This window comes from Gambusia affinis, linkage group LG22, assembly GCF_019740435.1.
Source record: "Gambusia affinis linkage group LG22, SWU_Gaff_1.0, whole genome shotgun sequence".
NCBI classification, from domain to species: domain Eukaryota; kingdom Metazoa; phylum Chordata; class Actinopteri; order Cyprinodontiformes; family Poeciliidae; genus Gambusia; species Gambusia affinis.
In genome coordinates this window covers 1,260,728-1,276,587 of record NC_057889.1, presented here as the reverse complement: position 1 = coordinate 1,276,587, position 15,860 = coordinate 1,260,728, and the positions used below count along the sequence as shown (strand labels likewise).

General features: G+C 40.8%; 1 protein-coding gene across 17 annotated transcripts; it reads left to right on the top strand.

Moving 5' to 3' along the window:
* Window positions 1-412: 412 nt before the first annotated feature.
* Window positions 413-15,495, top strand: cep43 (centrosomal protein 43). Of its 17 annotated transcripts, none has more exons than XM_044107116.1 (22): window positions 414-595; window positions 3,195-3,248; window positions 3,323-3,377; window positions 3,663-3,751; window positions 3,880-4,017; window positions 4,107-4,133; window positions 4,354-4,410; window positions 4,486-4,556; window positions 4,650-4,699; window positions 4,996-5,057; window positions 6,291-6,368; window positions 6,802-6,843; window positions 8,959-9,119; window positions 9,993-10,043; window positions 10,246-10,320; window positions 11,691-11,762; window positions 12,374-12,462; window positions 13,009-13,074; window positions 13,170-13,203; window positions 14,994-15,038; window positions 15,149-15,236; window positions 15,321-15,495. In XM_044107116.1, exons 1-22 carry the CDS (start codon window positions 506-508, stop codon window positions 15,399-15,401), a joined length of 1,575 nt encoding a protein of 524 aa, XP_043963051.1. In that variant the 5' UTR covers window positions 414-505; the 3' UTR covers window positions 15,402-15,495. The 17 variants fall into 17 exon arrangements, with proteins under 17 accessions (XP_043963053.1, XP_043963060.1, XP_043963051.1 ...); XM_044107117.1 differs by having other exon boundaries at window positions 415-595; window positions 12,374-12,447; XM_044107118.1 differs by lacking the exon at window positions 6,802-6,843 and having other exon boundaries at window positions 413-595.
* Window positions 15,496-15,860: the final 365 nt, after the last annotated feature.

Below are 15,860 nucleotides of genomic sequence, written 5' to 3'. Positions count from 1 at the left end.
ATGCTTTTTATGCTATATTTTTATATGTCTTTAATTTTGTTTATTAACTTTTATTATTATTGTTTTATGTTTATTTTCTATTTAATCACATCTACAGTCATTAGTAAAATCTATTTAGTTTATAGAATAATTTTTATATTTGAATATGTTTGTGATGAAGCTGGTGTACATAGCAAAGTTTTATTTTTTAAGTTAAAAATGAAAAGAAAGAAAAATACATTTGCATTGTCATTGTGATTTTCAAGCCAATTTAATTGAAAGTTTCATTTGTGTGATTCATTATTTTAATATTCATTTAACGTTTTTAATTTAATAACACTTCAAATTTCAGAAAACAACCTTTTGTGTTTTTAAACCTACAATGTTAACCGGTTTGGTGGTAAGCGGGTATTCATGATATCGTCCAGCAGGTGGCGGTAAACACCGGAAGGAGCATCAGCAGCAGCACTTCCGTATAGTTTGTTTTGGTCTGTTGTCCTGACAGCAGCGGCTAGCTTATATCCAAATGAACATGTCGGCTGCTGAAGATGATACCGAGCTGCGGGACCTGCTGATCCAGAACCTGGAGAACAGCGGAGTTCTCAACAAGCTGAAGGTCAGAGATCAGAACCGGAAAAAGAACCGAGAAGCCCGCGGTTAGCGTCTTTAGCTTAGCGGCTAGCATCGAGTTGCTAATCTACTGGTGAGGCAGTTTAACCAGTTTAACTTTGAAGAAACACCCTCAGCTAACTGTTGGTTAAAGCTGATGAGTATATAGCAAATTTTACATTATTTTAGTTTAATATATTACTTAAAAACAAAATGACCATTTAATATTTCTAGAAATATGTAATTAACCTAAATCAAATCAAAAATCTAATCAAACTTTATTTGTATAGCACTTTCAGCAGCAAGGCATTTCAAAGTGCTTTACATCAAATCAAACACAAAAACACAATGCAACATAGAATCAACAATAACATCAAGTCAGATTCCGTCAATAAACTTGCAATTGATTACGTTTCAAATACGACTCTAAACAAGTGGGTTTTTAGTTGAGATTTAAAGGAAGTCAGTGTTTCAGCTGTTTTACAGTTTTCTGGAAGTTTGTTCCAGATTTGTGGTGCATAGATGCTAAATGCCGCTTCTCCTCGTTTGGTTCTGGTTCTGGGGATGCAGAGCAGAACCAGAACCAGAACCTGAGAGTTCTGGAAGGTTGATACAGCAGCAGATCTTTAATGTATTGTGGTGCTAAACCATTCAGTGATTTATAAACTAACAACAGTATTTTAAAGTCTATTCTTTGAGCTACAGGGAGCCAGTGGAGAGACTTTAAAACTGGTGTTATGTGCTCTATCTTCCTGGTTTTAGTCAGAACTCCAGCAGCAGCATTCTGGATCAGCTGCAGCTGTTTGATTGATTTGTTGGACAGACTTGTGAAGACGCCGTTACAATAATCAATACGACTGAAGATAAACGCATGGATGAATTTCTCTAGATCTGGCTGAGACATTAGTCCTTTAATCCTGGAAATCTTCTTCAGGTGATAGAAGGCCGACTTTGTAACTGTCTTTATGTGACTCTGAATGTTCAGGTCAGAGTTCCATCACTACTCCCAGGTTTCGGCCTGATCGCTGGTTTTTAGTTGTAATAACTGAAGCTGTGCACTGACTCTAGAACTATAGCTCTAGATCTGTAACTCTAGATCTATAACTCTAGATCTGTAACTCTAGATCGTTCCTCTTTAGGTCCAAAAATAATAACTTCAGTTTTGTTTTTGTTCAGCTGGAGGAAGTTTTGGCACATCCACACATTTATCTGTTCTAAGTATCTGTTCAGTGATTGGATGGGGTCAAAGGTCACCTGGTGACATCGTAATGTAGAGCTGTGTGTCATCTGCATAGTTATGGTAGCTGATATTATTTCCTGTAATAACCTGAGCTAGTGGGAGCATATAGATATTGAATAAGAGGGGTCCTAGGATTGAACCTTGGGGTACCCCACATGTGACCTTTGACCTCTTTGATGAGAAGTTTCCAATTGAAACAAATAAATCCCTGTTCCTTATGTAAGATTCAAACCAGTTAAGCACTGGACCGGAGAGTCCGACCCAACTCTCCAGTCGATTCAGTAATATGTCATGGTCAACACTGAGGTCCAACAGAACCAGCACTGTGGTTCTCCCACAGTCCGTATTTATATGGATGTCATTGAACACTTTGACTAGGCCAGTTTCTGTGCTGTGGTGAGACCGGAAACCAGATTGGAAGGAGTCAAAGCGGTTGGTTATCGTTAGGAAGCTATTTAACTGTTTACACACAACTTTTTCAATAACTTTACTGATGAATGGGAGGTTGGAGATCGGCCTGTAATTCTGCAGTAGTGATTTGTCTACATTGTTCTTTTTTATCAGTGGTTTGATTACTGCAGTTTTGAAAGCCTGATGAGAGCGATGAGTTACTATTTGGATCAGATCCGTAGCAACAACAGGCAGAACTTTCTTAAGATATTTCAGTTGTTATTTTGAGGTCAGACCGAACCAGCACTGGTAGAATGATTTATGTAGTGCAGCCTAACTTGGAACTGTTCATACTGAACAAGAACTAGTTCTAAATTCAATTCAGACAGACTGAAATGAACTGACAACTCAATTCAAAACTCCTGTTTCTCCCAAAGGAAATTAAATGTTGTCACAGCTCATAAATATGAGTTATGTTGTCATAAATAAATAAAAAAAAATAATAATTCCATTGCCTCTTTTCCACTAAAGTGGTATACCGGATCATAAACTTTCTTTAAAGAGTTGTTGTGGATGCTGATGCTGTGGGCAGAAAGGATCTCCAGTTGCAGTCAGTCATGCAACAAAACTGAGGAGGCCTCTGACTGAAGACCTCTGCAGTATGACAGTCTCCTGACTGCAGTGACATGCTAACAGCTCCATATGCAGCAAGTTTACCACCTAAATATTTTAAACTTAGCTCTTAGCATATGGATTTTTATGCCATTATTAAACATATGTTTTATTCTTTATTCTAATACTTTCATTAGCAGCAAAGAACACGTTGGCTGGTTGTAACTTCAACCTCCTCATGAAACACAAACAGCAGCAAAATGAAAACAATCAAAGGTCAAAATGAATTTATTAATCTAAATTATTAGGACATTATCCTCTACTTGGTTATCTTCCAATGAAATCTGTGTGTTTTTCCTGACAGGCGGAAATGAGGGCAGCCGTTTTTCTGGCCATGGAGGACCAGGACAGACTGGAGGTGAAGCTTCTTCTGGTTTGATCCACAGTTTGTTTTTATCAGCTGATGTTCACCTTCATCATTGTTTGTCTCAGAACAAAACTCCCCTCATCAATGAAAACCTGAAGAAATGCCTCCACACTAAAGACGGTGAGTTCAGGGTCTCTCTGGAAAGCAGATTTATTTTCCTCTCAGTTAAAGATTTATCAGCTTTTTAAGAAAGTCTGGGCATGAGGAAGGAAAATGTAAAGAAATGATGGATGGATCGTGTTTGCTGTTGCAGCTGTTGACCACCAGGGGGCTCTGTTGCACCATCAGACAGCAGTTTGCTTCAGACCTTTAAGTGTTTAGTTTCTGGATCATTTCTCAGATCTGTGTGATGGGCCGTTCAGCTGTGGTTCTGGTTCTGGTTCTGAACCCGTGTGTGTTCCACAGGACACCTGGTGGCCAGTCTCATCATGGACTTCCTGCAGGTCTTCAACCTGGACTTCAGCCTCGCCGTGTTCCAGCCGGAGATCAACTCGGTGAGTCCTGCGGCGATCCGGTTAGGAGCTGCACCTCGAAGGCGGGGCTAGGTCCATTCATTCAGACTGATCTGAACCTGGAGGGGATTGTTGTGGTTTTAAGTGTTTGACCTTTGACCTCTCTGCAGCTGAACGGTCTGGACAGCCGAGACCTGGTCTGCAGGGAGCTGGGCGTGTCCGATGCGGAGCTGAACCAGAACGCCCCGGTTCTGCTGGAACTGGTCCGGAGGGCCCGGCGGAGCGGCGGCCTGCCTCTCTCCTCTGAGGTAAGACCCGGTTCCGACCCGGTCCAGGTTCTGATCCGACCCGATGCAGTGAGGACTCACCTGACTCATGTCTCTGTTTGTGTTGTCAGGGAGACAGGAGTGGACACGTCGTCAAGGTGAGCTGAAGGTCGGATTCTGTGATTCAGAACCAAATTGAATCATTTCGGCCCAAACAAAGTAATCTGTTCCAGATCCTAAAGAAACAAAAAGGTTCTGGAAACCAAGAAAAAAGATTAAGATATAAATGATTATAAATTAATGGCGTTCTGTGAAGTTTAGCATTTAAATAAATGTTAAATGTTCTTGTTCCATCATCTCCGTTTGTTTTCTCTGCAGGAACTCTCTCAGAAACAGATCAGTCACGCTCGGAAGACGTTTGACTCTCACGATAAGGTCAGTGCCGCAGTTTAACGTTTTCGACCAATCACTGACGGCGGTCTCACCTGCGCTCTCTGCTGCCACCTGCAGGATCAGAGCGGATCAGTCAGGAAGGAAGACCTGAAGTTTGTCTTCACAGATCTGCTGCCCAGCCTCAACAAGTAAAATCCATGTCCTAACTGGTTTCACTGGTCAGATTCCAGTTAGCTATCCAGTAATCTGATGGCTCATCTGTGTTCTCTGTTGTGTTGCAGGAGCATGTTGGAGAGGTTCATCGACGAAGAGCTCAGAGCTGCAGACAAAGGTGAGTGTTTGTTTTTAGCAGAAGCTAATGCTAAAGCTAAAGCGCTATAACAACATGATTTCTATCAGAAGCTAATGTTAAAACATTAAATTCAGCCATGTTGATTCGTACCCCTCGTCAGTCACATGTGGTAGGTAATCACAGACCCACCTGTAGGATTGTGCTGAAGTTTTGCTAACTGTTGCTGATTTTGCCCACTTGAACAACGAAGCATTTCAGTCAGAAAACACGCAGGACAGCAGTAGATTTTATTATTATTGTTATAAAGTATTATTGTGTTGTTCTGTTTTCTGCAGAGGTCGACTTCCAGTCCTTCATGTCAACATACAAACGTCTCTTCGACCAGTGCAGGAGTGTGGTGAGAGACTCACTTATTCTCTTATTTTCCTCCTTTGGTCCAGAAATCTGAAGGGTTTTTCTAAGTTCTGTCACTCCAGATCAGGAGTTCTCATTACGTCAGGAAGGTTGGAAGATAAGAAAAGAAAAGTTTTGAGTCGATGTCGGCATTAGGTGACAAACTGAACGCCTCCAGGACGCTGAGACCAGCACATCCTCTTCTGTCACACTTATCAAAATATTCACTCAGATCCTAAACGTCTATAGCTTCATTAAAGAATAATAATAATAATAATAATAATAATAATAATAATAATAATTCAACAAAGCGTGTTAAAATTAATATTCTCAAAAATTATTGTTTCAACAAGGTGTTGCGCAATTCAGTGTCTTTCAGTTCCATTAACAAAACAAAAGGCGACTGAAAGACCGACTGACCAGCAGAGCAGGACTTTAAATGAGCATCACTGTGTTCAGGGAGCTTTTATTAATAATACAGAAATAAATATCGACCCTGGAAACCTGATATCGTAACGGACTAAATGTTGTTTTTTTTAACGTAATCTTTGCTCGTCTTGCGGGTCGCAGGCGGTTGCCATGGTAACAGGTGGTTCTGAGTTGATCACCTGTTCGGGTTATTTTATCTTTGCTGTGACTCATTACAGCCGCTGTAGTTTCTAAACGTTGGACTAATTACCTCGTTCCTTTGTGAGTTTACATCATTCACAACAAACATCACATTAAACAAACAGATTTCATAAAATTTTAACAAACAAATGGCTTCTACTGCGATAATTATGTGAAATTAAATGAATTATATCCCAACTTCAGAAGATTTACCTTTACCTTTCCAGAGCTCTTTGGTTCCTCCTATTGAGGTCAAAGTTCAGATCTACCATAACAGACTGACACCTGCTGGCCTCAGGTTTGAACCAGCTTGTGACTGAGAAACCAGTAACCTCCTCCCAGTGTCAGAATCTGCATCAGGTTTTCTATCACTTTAATATTTCTGCTACAACTGATGAATGTTTGCATATAAAGTAAGTCAACAGAGTTTAATTTACAGTTTTTATGTCTTGGTGTCGTGAGGTCGATCTCAGCTGGTTGGTGAGAGAAAACGTAGATCTCTGTCTCAAACATTTGAGCTCCCTGCTCTAGAGCCTCGTTTGGATTAAATCCAAACTGTTTCTGCTCCTTATAAAACGTTTTCTGAAAAGGAATCCAATTCTGATCTGTTTGTCTGAACTGCTTGCAGGTGGTTTTGGACCCAGACGAGAGTCGACATCAGACCCAGACTGCTGAAGACAAATCGGGCTCTCTGCCTGTCAGTAAGGTACAGGGGTCGAGTTTTATCTTTCCCTCAGAGAAATTAACTGGGAATCAGAAAAATCAGAGCCAGAGGAACACATGGATTATAATCTGGAGAAATCTGCTGCTGTGATGTGCAACCAAAATATAGGAAAACCTGGGACAGAATGAGAAATCCAAAAAATAGAGACTTTGTTCTGAAGTGAATTATTAGTGAATGTATATTGTGAAGTTTGACAAAGGTTTTCCAAAGTGATTGGAAACATCTGGTTCTTTTGATTCTTGGTAGTTCCAGTTCTCTCCCATGTTTTGGTTCATATTTAACAGAACAGTTTGTTTAGAATTGATTGTAGACTTTAGATCTGTGAATCAGCAGAGCGGATCTGCTGTTGGTCTCTGAGTGAGGCCCAGAGCGTTCAGTCTGTCGGTCTGATGGCTGCTGTCCATGTTGTGCACAGATCCCCAGATTCAAAGCTCAGAGGAGCCAGACAGCAGCGAAGGTAAAAACCAACAGGGCAGCACTAACACCATCACTATAGACAGCATCTTATGTCGCTAACTGGATCCCTGCTGCATCTCACTCACCATCACGTCTGCCTCGTTTTCACTATGCAGATCATAAAAAACGCACCGAACTGCTCAGTGGAAACGAGGCGCTGGTTTCTCTGCAGTCATCCAGTGAGCAGCACAGAGGGGTTTCCTACAGAGCTGCTGCTGAGCCGTTTGGCTCCACAGTTTCTGCCCAAATTCACTGGAAGAAGCTTCAGATTGTTTTTCTGATCAAACCTCAGGCAGAAACATTTCAGCGTAATCTGAAGAGATTAGAAATACAAATACATATTTTAAGAGTTTAAACACCAAATATACCTTAACCTGCATTAATGTGCAGCTTGGCGCTACAGCAGAAGCTAACATCTAAAGTTTTAGTTTAGATTGTTCAGGTTGTTCAGCTTCCCAACCTGCATTTTCTGAGTGTCGTAGATTTACTCTACAAAAACCCAGAAACACAGAACCTGAAGAGGTCCGGGTCCTCAGGACTCATTTGAACTGGATTTCCCAAAACAGGAAAGTAAAAACAATAAAAACATCTGAGATAAAACGATTTCTACACTGTTTAAGTTAAAGCTTTTGGAGATTTTTGTTACAACTTAAACAGCAGAAAAATTATTTCATGATTAATTTAAACATCTAACAGTTTTTAGCTGCATTTCTTAAAGCTTTGAACTGAAGACGGATCAGAACCAGGTTCTTTTAGGTTCTGCTGATGCTGAGAAAGCTCTGATTCTCTGTAGCAAACCCTTCTAATGACAGCACCATTCTTCATGTAGGATGTTTGTTGGAACTTATTCTGTGTTTTAGACTTTTGGTTAGAAACTGGTCACGGTTCTGAACGGTCCAACAGTTCCTGAAAATAACCCTGTTTTCTTTCACTGCTTGCTGATCTGCCTCCATGTTTATTATTTGTTCTTTTTTCCATACAGTTGAGCCTCTAACTCTGTGGGACCTGGTGGTTCTTTGTAAATGTTTTAATGTTTGGAGTTTTTAGATTAGCACATCGTTGCTGCTACAAACCCAATGAAACCCGTCCAAGCCTGGAGCAATCGTTAATGGTTTGATAATTATACCTGTTCAACGCTGTGGTGTTGTTGTTCAGGCTAGAAAATCAAAATCAGATCTGAACATCCACTTTAAAAACACTAATCCAACCTTCAAACCAGCAGGGAGAGTCTGGGAGGTTCTGAACCCACAACATTCACATGAATGGAAAACCTCTGAATACCAACAGGCCCTCATTTATAAAAAGCAATAAAAAACACACTCTTTGGTTTCTGTGTGGATCTAATGCTGCAATTAAATTTATGCAAGATCAGCAAATCTCTGCATTTGTTCACATTAATGTATAATTATGAGTTTATCATTAATATTCTGCATAAACAGTGAAAGATATTGTCTTTGTGTGATTGATGACTCCCACCTGAAGGTGGCAGTGTTTCTTCTGCTATAACTGCTATTTACAAACATTGAGCTGTTCAATCTCCCTGATTGTGGGTTTTATAAAGAGATTTGATTTGGACAAAATATTGCACAAATACTTTCAAATATTTATAAAGTACCACTACAATCTAAAACAGTTTAGATCCCGGACAGGCCCCCACTTTACACAAGTCCCCGATTTGTTTTCAACAAACCGCATCAAAGCAGCACTAGCATCTCTATTTGTTTCTGTTAGAAGTCAAGAGATTTAAGAAAACAAATAAGTACAAAGTTTCTCATTTTTCTGAAGGATTTACATCAACATCCTACTTTTACTTTCCTTTGTGGTTCTGATTCCTGTCAGACTCACAGCAGGTACAAAAACTTGCGGATCACCAGTTGATGTGTAGTGGGTAAGAAACATACTTTCTCTGAAAACGGAGACCAGTAGAAATGGTTTAACTGATCGGTCGTCACATAAAATGCCGTAACTGATGAGACAAAACGACTGGAGGGAGAACCTTCAGAACCATCAGCCTCTGTTTCATCCTGACGGTTCCTGGAACAATCCTCTGTCTTCGTTTGTGACCAGCGTTGCCTCAGTTTGTTGCTCAGCCGTGTGGGAACTGTTTGTGATCCAGGACGTGGAGCAGGTCCTCTCCCTGCCCAAACGGTACCTGCAGCAGCCGTCGGCTGGGGGCGCCGAGCATCTGGACCTGGAGCTGGATGGAGAAGTGGACCATGATGAAGGAGACTCCTTCTTCGACGACCCGCTGCCCAAACCGCTCAAGACTTACGGCTGGTGAGAAAAACTCCTTTGGTTTGGAGGAAACAGGCTGGAGAGCAGAGAGAAACGTTTGTTTCTTCTCCAAATCTCATATTTAATCATCTGTAATGCTGCATCAGCTGCAGGTAGAGATGAGGAATAAATGACGACCAACCTGCAGCCTGACAACCAGCAAAGCAAAAACAATTCTGCTTTTTCTGCAAATTGTTTGCAAATTTTATTTTGTAAGAAGAAACAATAATGGATTCTGAATTTAAAAAAGAAAGCAGGAGGTTTTGTTCTTTGTTTCTTTTTCTTTTGAAGAACTATAAAATGTTTTGTTTATGTTGTAAAAGTAAAATAAAAAAACAACAAAAATCCCATAAAAATAATAAACTACATACATATTTTAGAAATAATACATATATTTTTTAATAAACTTAAAGGACTTTTCAGGATTGAGGTTTTAAACTGATTTGTTATTAAAGAAAAAAACAGAAGTGATTATAAACACTGGAGTTATATTCAGTATGTATCAAATGTTTATTTTTATTTCATTTTGCATCTAGAATATATTTTCAAACAATAAATTATCTTTTCTACATGTTAAATATCTGACAAAAGTTTTTTTCCAGAATATTTGGAATATTGTGAAGTGAATATTTAACAAATGTCCAGCATTTTCCTTTAACTGTCTGTCAATCTTCTGTGAAATTTGAAACCATTGAATTTAAATTTCTCAGATTGTTGGATCTGATTTCGTTCCGGATTTTTCATGTTTGGACTCGGATCAATCAATAAAAATAATCTGAAATGTTCAGTTTTGATCCGTACGACGATCAGGTTTTAAAACACGCTGAACGTCTCCTTCTCTCTGGTGTTTCGTTTCTCTTCCTGCTGCTTCCGAAGCTCTCCGATCGGAGAAAAGGACTCGTCAGAGAAGACAAACAGCCCCAAGGAGTGAGTAACAAAACCCGAGTCAGAGGAGGGGAAAATCACAAGGTTAAAGGTCATTTAGGAGAAGAAGGAAGTCTCAATGAGAAACTTCAGTTTGGGATTTTCTTCCTCCTCTCCGTGAACTCTGACCTGTCCACATCCTCACTCTGCTTCCCTTTGTCTCTGAAGCGTCTCTGTCCCTGTCCTGCTTTGCCCCGTCCTGTAGCGTTGCCCCGCTGAGGGAGGAGAGTCTGTCTGGGCCGCCCGTCTCCCTGATGAGACGAGGCCGGAGCCTCAGCGAGTGAGTGTGCATGCGCCGTCCAACCGGACCAGCCTCGTTAACGCTAACGAGCCCGCCGCGACTAAACCGAGTCAGAAACCTGACTGGACTCGCCTCCTGCAGCGAGGCGTTCAAGACCTCAGGAAATGATGACTGCAGGATTCAGGAGGGATTCAGGAAACACGACAAAACGTTTCCACAAACTGTTAGAGACAGGAAGCAGAATCAGCTGCGATGATTGAAATCATCTGAAAATCTGTTTCTGTTGTCTCAGCCAAAAGTTTAACAGTAAACAAAAACAGACCAGTTGATGTCAGACCTGTTAAGATAACACATTTTGATAAACAATAAATCATTCCAGAAGTTATCGTGATAAACGATAATATTGTGGTTTTAAAATCATAAAAATCCAAAACCACATTCTGAAAGACCGATAAACTTTAAATCCTAAAGAACATTTAACTGAACTGGAAATGGAAAACATTTTAAATATCAAAAATAAATGAAACAACAAATAAATGAAATATGAAGTCTCTCCCTCTCAGCTCCTTCAGACTAGCCAGGAGCAGTTAGCAAACAGCTGGTGAACCTGTGGCCTCGTTATCGGAGCTTCTGCTCAGGTAAAAACTTCATTAAAGGGTTAATAAAGGCGGAGCTACAGAAAGAGCATAAGTTTTAAAGAGACAGGTTCAATGTTAAGACTAAATCAGGAAATTGGGATTTTAAATTAGTTTCTTATTTAATGGAAACACTGCAGTTGTGAAATTGTGATTGTTCTTCAACATTAGCAGATGGTAGACAAACACTGGTGTGTATTTCTAATGGAAACGCAGCAAGTGTTGGAAAACCATTGGATTTTTCTTGGAATCAGCTGATTCCTCTGAGAATTAAAACACTTCTACCCTCCAGATAAGGAGGTTTCTGTGATCTGAGAGCCTCTCAGGTGTTTTCTCAGGTGAGTTCCTGAATGTTTTGGTTGAGCTGAACCCCATGAATCCTGCAGATCTCTCTGATTGGACAGATTTTCCCGCCGCCGGCCTGTTTGGTGTCTGTGCCTGCAGCAGGTCCCTGTATCTGTGGCTGCTGCGTCCATCCCATCATATCAGCTGACTCGCTGGGCCCCCCTGCGGGGCCCGTATGGGGCCCCTGCATGGAGCCCAGTCAGGTCACACTCCGCCGTGGGGCTGCATGAAAGTTTAATGCAGGAGGAGGAGAGAGGCTGAACGGTCGCCGTGGTCCGAGTCTCTGCACCTGCTTGTTTAACACCTCAGAGTGTGTGTGTGTGTGTGTGTGTGTGTGTGTGTGTGTGTGTGTGTGTGTGTGTGTGTTTTCAGACATGACGCTCTCTGACTCTCTCTTTTCTTCCTCCTCCTCCTCTTCGCTGGTTTCAGCCTCTCGGTTCTGGCTGCAGACCCAGAACCCGAGCGAGGCGATCCCGTCTCGGATCTCGGCTCAGAGCTCAGGTGAGCTGCAGGTCGTCTTCCCCCTGTGGGGTGAACCCAGCAGAACTCTGGGTCTACACCTGCTGGTTCTGGTTCTTTGGAATCGGATCTTGGTTTTATAAAACCATTTTGATTCATCAGAACAGAAATATTAGGATTTTTAATATTTTCCTGGAATTAGATTGGATAATCTTCCAGATCTGGGAAAAGTTTGGAAAAAGAAGACAGCAGGAAACTAAACTAATTTACTTCTGATCTGAAAGAAAATCATTTCCGACAGAAAAATCTCCTACAGGGGAACCAGTTTGGTCCAACTTCCTCCTGTAATCCAGTATAATAATATAATAATAATAATAATAATAATAATAATAATAATAATAATAATAATAATAATCCAACATAATCTCCTTCAGATGTTTTCGCGTCGCCTCTGTTGCCTTCATTTAAACCTCTGACTGAACAAACGGGTCAGAAAACCCGACCAAAATCTGGAGCCGTCTGGAATCGGATCTGGGTTTATCCGTCCCCAGCTGAACATTCTGGGTTTGTTTGGTTCTGGTTCCGGTCTGACTGAAGGAACCGATGGGAACATGGAGGACGGAATGAACCGGGTTCTGTGTTCTGACCCACAGGAAGCCGGAGGCGTCCGGTACCAGAGAGAGTCCGGCAGGAAGCATCGGGTCGGAACCGAGCCACAGCAGGAACGGTCAGCTTCACACAGGGAGGATGAGACTCACTCTATCTATCTATCTATCTATCTATCTATCTATCTATCTATCTATCTATCTATCTATCTATCTATCTATCTATCTATCTATCTATCTATCTATCTATCTATCTATCTATCTATCTATCTATCTATCTATCTATCTATCTATCTATCTATCTATCTATCTATCTATCTATCTATCTATCTATCTATCTATCTATCTATCTATCTATCTATCTATCTATCTATCTATCTATCTATCTATCTATCTATCTATCTATCTATCTATCTATCTATCTATCTATCTATCTATCTATCTATCTATCTATCTATCTATCTATCTATCTATCTATCTATCTATCTATCTATCTATCTATCTATCTATCTATCTATCTATCTATCTATCTATCTATCTATCTATCTATCTATCTATCTATCTATCTATCTATCTATCTATCTATCTATCTATCTATCCTGCCTTTCTTCCTTCCTTCCTTCCTTCCTTCCTGAGGTTTTTAGAGAATCGGTTTCTGAACATTTTCTTTTTCTTTCCTTTAGGGATGAAAGAGTTCAAAGAGAAATATTTTAAGTCTCCGAGCGACAGAACCGGGTCTCTGCATTTGGGTCAGAACCATTTGATCTGCTTCTTCCTTTTGCTTCCACTAGTTCCAGGAAGGAAATCGGGTCTAACAGTCGGATTGAATTTTTTGTCTCCACAGATGAAGACGTGGAATACGACGACGACTTCAACAGGTGAGACGTTGAGGTTTTACCGTCATCTGATGACTGAGCTGCTGGAGAGGGAGGTTGGAGTAGGGGATATGTTAGAGTAGAGGATATGTTGGAGTAGGGGATATGTTGGAGTAGAGGATATGTTGGAGTAGAGGATATGTTAGAGTAGGGATATGTTGGAGTAGAGGATATGTTGGAGTAGAGGATATGTTGGAGTAGAGGATATGTTGGAGTAGGGGATATGTTAGAGTAGAGGATATGTTAAAGTAGGGGATATGTTGGAGTAGAGGATATGTTGGAGTAGAGGATATGTTGGAGTAGAGGATATGTTGGAGTAGAGGATATGTTGGAGTAGAGGATATGTTGGAGTAGAGGATATGTTGGAGTAGGGGATATGTTAGAGTAGAGGATATGAGGATATGTTGGAGTAGAGGATATGTTGGAGTAGAGGATATGTTGGAGAGAGAGAGGATATGTTGGAGCAGAGGATGGGGGATATGTTGGAGTAGAGGATATGTTGGAGTAGAGGATATGTTGGGGTAGAGGATATGTTGGAGTAGGGGATATGTTAGAGTAGAGGATATGTTGGAGTAGGGGATATGTTGGAGTAGAGGATATGTTGGAGGATATGTTGGATGGAGGGATATGTTGGAGTAGAGGATATGTTGGAGTAGAGGATATGTTGGAGTAGAGGATATGTTGGAGTAGAGGATATGTTGGAGTAGAGGATATGTTGGAGTAGGGGATATGTTAGAGTAGAGGATATGTTAGAGTAGGGGATATGTTGGAGTAGGGGATATGTTAGAGTAGAGGATATGTTGGAGTAGAGGATATGTTGGAGTAGAGGATATGTTGGAGTAGAGGATATGTTGGAGTAGAGGATATGTTGGAGTAGAGGATATGTTAGAGAGGATATGTTAGAGTAGGGGATATGTTGGAGTAGAGGATATGTTGGAGTAGAGGATATGTTGGAGTAGAGGGATATGTTGGAACGGCCCTGATGATCTTGATCTATTATTAGAACTGCCGCAGCAACCCGTCTGAAAAATGCGAGATGCACCCCCCTTCGATCCTCCCCCGTTCGATCACTGTAGCACCTCGGTCCGCAGGAAATTTACGAAGGGCCGGTCCGCTGCACTAGACCAAATGCGTCATTTAAAAAAATCTCAATGAACATTCGATCAGTCCGGCCCTCGGCTTGTAGCTAAATTTTTTATTTGGCCCTCCGTCCATTTGACTTTGACACCCCTGGAGTAGAGGATATGTTGGAGTAGAGGATATGTTGGAGTAGAGGATATGTTAGAGTAGAGGATATGTTAGAGTAGGGGATATGTTGGAGTAGAGGATGTGTTGGAGTAGAGGATATGTTGGAGTAGAGGATATGTTGGAGTAGAGGATATGTTGGAGTAGAGGATATGTTGGAGTAGAGGATATGTTGGAGTAGGGGATATGTTGGAAGAGTTTCAGTCTGAGGAACCTGAGTGATGTTTCCCTCTACCTTCTTCAAGTCTAACAACATTACTGTCAAACTTTTTGTGTTAAGAATTTCCGTTTTTGCTGCCGCTATTTTGAAGATTTTAAGAAGTTTGTAGAGGTCATCAGAGGTCATCATGAATATATTTAATGCAAAAGCAGCACAAGCTGAGCTGATTGACTCCCAGTGTGTTAGATTTGGTAAATGTAAGTGGGGAGTGTTTGACCTCTGATGACCTCTGGAAACTTATATTAATGTTTTTATAATGATAGCAGCACAAATTAAATTTTTGCTGCACAAACCAAAATTTTTGACACCAATTTTGTTTGATCTGAAGGAAGTGGAAACCCGGTCAGACCCGGTCAGAACCGGCTTCACTCAGGTCTGACCAACAGCAGGAAAACAAATTCAAATTCAAAACCACTTTATTGACCCCGAAGGGAAATTAAACTCAGCAGCTTCAGCTTTAAGGAAGGAAGTTTTGTGTTTCAGCCATCGGTCGGACCTTTCCAACGGCGAGCTGAGCATCGGCGAGGAGATCGAGGAGGTTTCCATCGAGGGTCCGGAGACGAGCGACAAGGTTTAACCCTCTCCTGTCTGGTCTGAGCGTCTGACCTGAGGTCAGTTCCAGCTCTGACTGTCTGTCTGTCTGTCTGTCACTCAGCTTGACGAAACCACGCAGGACCTGAGCATCTCTCAGATCAGTCAGAGTCACGGAGCCGACTACATGGAGGACGTGTCCTGAAGCTCCCATCATGCACCTCTTCCCCTCTGGATATTTAAATCTGTACAGTTTGATTGAAGCAATAAAAGGGTTTGTTTTACTGGGTTCACCTGGATGGAAAGTTTCTGTTCCAGTTTCTGCCTGAAGGAAACTTTACGAGTTCAAAGAAATGTACGGAAGGCCATTAAGGACAAAAAATGTATATTAGTATAAAGGTAATGCATTTATTGGTCTGTGGACTAATTGCTAAAATAAATAAGTTACATTAAACAATAAGAAATATATGTGGCATAAGGAAATCAGAGATGAATTTCAAAATAAAAGTCATTCAGAAAATACTTTTTTACTTTTTATTGAAAGTTCTCAAAATCAATAATACTTTCCTATAAAATATTAAATAAATTTTACTGAGTAAAACCTCCCTGACTTAAATACATGTGGGATTTCAAAATAAAAGTCATGCTATATAAATCATTGATG